Source organism: Triplophysa rosa, linkage group LG8, assembly GCF_024868665.1.
Source record: "Triplophysa rosa linkage group LG8, Trosa_1v2, whole genome shotgun sequence".
NCBI lineage: Eukaryota > Metazoa > Chordata > Actinopteri > Cypriniformes > Nemacheilidae > Triplophysa > Triplophysa rosa.
The window spans coordinates 259,819-264,957 of NC_079897.1; the positions used below are offsets into that span (position 1 = coordinate 259,819).

Consider the following 5,139-nt stretch of genomic DNA (forward strand, 5'->3'; position numbering starts at 1 on the left):
GTGCTCGTCTTTACCAGTTAAACTCTCCAATTTTCACCAGCAAGTGCTTCTCTTCTGGAATCTATTGTTGAAACATAACTTTACACCTCATAACACTCCGATTTGGAATAACAGATCTATAAAGCTGGGTAGAAAATCTGTTTATTGGGAGAAATGGAAAGCAAAGGGGATTTGGGGTGTTGCTCATTTTTTAGATGATAAAGGTAACCTGTTATTACATGGAGTTTTGCGAAAAATTTCAACTTCAATGTACACATATGTATATATATATATAACAGAATGGTAAGAGCAATTCCTATTGTTTTGAGATTGGTGGTTAAAGATATTGTATACTCAAATATTTCCTGTACTTAGCTCTCCTTAGAAGGTTTTGAATTTGGTGATAAAAAAAAGTACAAATAGAGTTGAAAGGAATTTCCTTTTAAAAAGCATGTTACCCAAAGCCCATTAAAAGAGAATATTTGTTAAAAGACTGATACATTAGAGATTAAAAAGATTAGAAAAATGTATTTGTCTTTCCCTCTTTCTCCAAAGGCTAAGGAAGTTAACTTTAAAATTATAAATGAGATTTATCCCACAAACATTTAATTTTGAGGTAAATAATGTCACAATCAGCGGGTGGACAAGAGAACCCAGATGCAGGCAGCGGTTAATAAACAAGACTTTAATAAATAGACTGAAACAAAAACCCACGATGGGGTAACAAGGACAGGACTAAATAATAAGACAGACCAAAACACTGCCCACGTGGGGGCAAAAACAGGAGAACAAGAAACGAAATAAATTTAACACGACTGGGACTAAACTAAATAAACACTGCAACAAGACAGGGTAATTTAGACAAGGCTAGGAATACGTCACTAGGTTGTTGGACACGGCCAAAGACGAGACCAGAGAGAACACATATTATGTCTTAACCGACAATAATATGTTTCTCTCCACACAAAACATGAGGCTCTGCCATGATTCTGCCACAAGACATGACACGATGAGGCAGAATCATGACAGGGGAGCACTCGGGAGAGCGGAGTCCAGGGGGACTTGACGGAGGCAGGGGCAGGGGCAGGCTTGGCTGCTGGCTGGAGTGCCGGCAGGACCGGACAGGGTGCCGGACTGGAGGCAGGGCTGGACGCCTGCGGATGGACGCCGGCTGGCTCATCTGCGGCTGGGCAGGACTGGGCGCCTGCGGCTGGATTACTGGCTGGACTGCCGGCTGGCTCACCGGCTGTTGGACAGGACTGAATGCCTGAGGCAACGGAGGTAACGCCCCCCTCCTCAGCTTCTTTCTCTTGGACCGGCCCACTGGACGTGTGGCCGGCTGCAGGGAAGCGACGGGGGTTGTGGCTAGCGCCGTGCTGGAGGAGTCGACCCCCCCTTCGTCCACGCCTACCACAGAGGCTGGTGGGAGGTGGAGAGGCTCCAGGGGGTGAGGCGGACGGTGCGGCGATGCCCACGACCCCGATCTGTAGGGTGCGACCCTCTGGGATCGCGGCCAACAGAGATGGGGAGTTGGACTGGACTGAGACTCTGGGCTCCGGCCGGTTCATGGCGCACCTTACCGTGGCATCGAAGCCCAGCGGTCTCAGCATCCTCATCTCTTCCCGCGAAAGAGGGTCGTTGAGGCCGCCGTTAAACAGCACCGCTAGTTCCGCCTCCCCAAAGACCATCTCCTCTGCAGCCTCCAGGAACTGGTCGAGGTACCCCACGAGGTCGGAGTTCCCCTGGCGAAGACCACAAAGGAGGCGAGCCTGGCGAGATCGGGCTGCGTCCACGGCTGCCTGCTGGTTCAGTTAGGCTCGTTTGTTATGTCACAATCAACGGGTGGACAAGAGGAGAACCCAGATGCAGGCAGCGGTTAAGGGGTTAATAAACAAGACTTTAATGAATAGAACAAAACAAAAACCCACAATGGGGTAGCATGGACAGGACTAAATAATAAGACAGAACAAAACGCTACCCACGTGGGGACAAAAACAGGAGAACAAGAAACTAAATAAATTTAACACGACTGGGACTAAACTAAATAAACACGGCAACAAGACAGGGTAATTTAGACAAGATTAGGAATACTTCACCAGGTTGTTGCACACGGCAAGACAGACAAGGCGTAGAAGCAAAACGAACGAGCACAGGACAGCAGACACAAGGGCATTAAATAAGGGAACTAACAAAGGAGATAACAATGGGCAGGTGTGGGTAATGAGAAACAGGCAGGAAGCTAAACGATGTAAGAGAGGGCCGGGGCCAAAGACGAGAGAACGCATAATATGTCGTGACCGACAATATGTTTCTCTCCACACAAAACATGAGGCTCTGCCATGATTTTGCCACAAGACCAAGAAAGACATGACATGATGAGGCAGTATCATGACAAATAATTGTGTTTTGCGAAAAAAATATTGAATGTTTAGACTATGTTTTCTTTCTGTGTGAATTTGTACGGCCTTTTTGGAGAGATGTGCAAGACTGGTTGCAATCCAGGGAGATTGTGTTTCCACCCCTTACTGTGCGGTTGGTTAAGTTTGGGGTTTTTGTTGAGAACAAACATTTAGTTTTGCTTATTAATTTTTTTATTTGTCTGGCAAAATTTTTCATTCATAAATGTAGGTATTATAAATCAAAGCCCAACTTCACTCAATGGTTAATTGAAGTAAAACAGATGTATAAAACATTAAAATGGGTTAATAATACGAAAGCCCTTACTGTGATTTCACTTTTAGAAGAATTTAATTTAATTTGATTGAGCCTCTTTTAATTTTTTCAAAATGTTTTTTTTCTTGTATTATTTTTTATTTCTGAATTATTTATTTTACTTTAATTTGTTGTTCTTGTATAGTAATTATTATTGTAAGCTCAACCTGAAACTTGTTATATGTACATTTAGAATTGTTATGTATGCCCTTTAATAAAAAAATAAATAATAATAATGTTTTAATGCTACAGAATTATTGTTTAAATGTTATTAAATACCTTTAATGTTACTAAATCCAGACATTGCTTCCAGGTTTGTATTTAGAAAGTAAACATTATAATAGTTAACAGTGAACAATAAATGAAACATCAAATAAATTAATTTTTATAAAATGAAAAATGTGAACACAAATAATTTAGGAATTTTATATATTTAAAGCAAAATAACATACAAAACAACCACAGTAAAATGTTGAATAATTTCCACAAATTAAGTTTTAATTGTTTTGAGTAAGAAACACAAACTATATTGACAAAACACATCAACTGCAAGTAACAGTAAATAAGATCAACGAACGTGCTTCTCCTTCTTCTTCTTTCCTATTAATGGCGGGTCGCAACCAATATGTTTAGGTGTATATCGCCACCTACGGTACCGGGTGTGTAACATCAGCGTTTTCAGTACTTCGGTGGATTATATAAAAAATCGGATTTTCTAAACCTGTATTTTAAAGAAATTCATGCAACATCAGCTAACGTTGGCGAGACATCAATATCGATCGTCAAAAATATATAAACTGTTGGACTTTAAAGGCAGTCCTGCATGTTCAAAAATTTGCAAGAGACGTTTCTCCAAAATTAAGCAGAAGTTTTATTATCAGATGTAAAAAGGAGTAACAAAGCTTTGGGTTGCCAGTAAATCACCACCCTCTCCACCACAAGCCAACAACCAAAATATTCAAATACACCCCTATTTATAAAGTATGTGACGTCGCTCGTATCTTCTGACTCCTCCTCTGCCTTTTAAGGAGTGCTGCTCCGTTTCTGTAACAAAGCTTTGGGTTGTCAGACGACCTCCGAAAAACCAACAACCCAAAATATTCAAATACACCCATATTTATAAAGTATGTGACGTCGCTCGTATCTTCTGACTCCTCCTCTGCTTTTTGCTCCCTTTCCACCAATCACCGTGAAGTCCTTTTTCTTAGTTCCTGTAAAATAACATTTCAAAACGTATATCCTGTGGTCAATCGCCAGTCCTTAGGAATGTTCTCCCTCCCCCAAGGAGTGGTCTCCTAAAAACAGTTTATTGTGGCCGGACAACACACCAACAGTCTTAACATTCTTTTAGTAAAAAGAAAACACTTAATCATCTAATGTTTTTAATTATATAGCGTTGTTTCTTAATCCTATGATTCATTAAAACACATCACAACTCATGATTATACTTAGAACATATGCAATGGATTGATTCATAACATTTATTTTTCTTTGTGACTCTTTATATGTGTGTGTGTTTATCTATATAATTTACGACTCCAACCCCCAACTTTCTCTGTTTTCTTTGTTTGCCCCAGTAACTTTCTACTGAGTGAAATAGAAAGCACATGACCAAAACACACAGCTTAATGAAACAAATGAAAGAAAACACTTATTGATTATATTGATATTTAAATCATACTTTTATCTAAAAAATATTCCCACATCCTGCACTTTATCTCTCTTAATAACTCTTGTAACATCAGTCCCGCACTTTATTTTCTCAATCCTTCATGTTTTAAAACCAAAACCAAAACGTCAAACGCGCAAGCGCTTTGCTTCCAATGGACACGCATCCTTTGTATTAGGAAAGACTTAGGAAGGTGCACCTCTCAGAAAACGTAGACAGATAGAGATCATTTTAGATGTTTAATTATGACTTGGAGCATTGGGATCACGAGACGAGGGCAATGTATTTACAAGGGCAATGTATTTATTTTTTATGAAAATCTCATATTCGACCAAAATCCATATTTTTCACTTTTTCCTGTAGCTCAAAATTATTGTAATGTGATTAGCTGCTGATCCATAGGCGTACTTGAAAAAGACTTTGCAGGCCAAAAAACTGAAGAAAATGAACCCCCCAAAAGCCTGTCACCTTTTTCACATCTTCTGAGTTTGCAGGTCTGTCAGTGTTACTCGTAATTTCTGCGTACGAGTAATAATACCGGAATGTATACATTTGTGAATTTATTTTTGTTTTTTTGTGACTACCGTCGATTTAAAAACAAAATGTGATTTTCGTATTCAGCATGTTAAACTTTATAAATAAACAGTACAAATTAAAGCGAAATATGACTTTTTTTTATTTTGATAAATTTCTTTTGGTAACTTTTCTGGTAGTTATTACGTCATCTTCACAAGAAGAAAAATAAATATAAATCACCTCATTGAATTTAATATACTACT

At 39.3% G+C, this 5,139-nt stretch overlaps 1 protein-coding gene across 1 annotated transcript in view; it reads left to right on the forward strand.

The window, feature by feature from the left end:
• The first annotated feature begins 2,199 nt into the window (after positions 1-2,199).
• LOC130557689 (immunoglobulin superfamily DCC subclass member 3) overlaps positions 2,200-5,139 on the forward strand; it is a 5,716-nt gene continuing 2,776 nt past the window's right edge. Inside the window, exon 1 of the mRNA XM_057339679.1 lies at positions 2,200-2,227. Coding sequence (XP_057195662.1) covers positions 2,200-2,227 — 28 coding nt within the window. The remainder of the gene's footprint in view (positions 2,228-5,139) is intronic.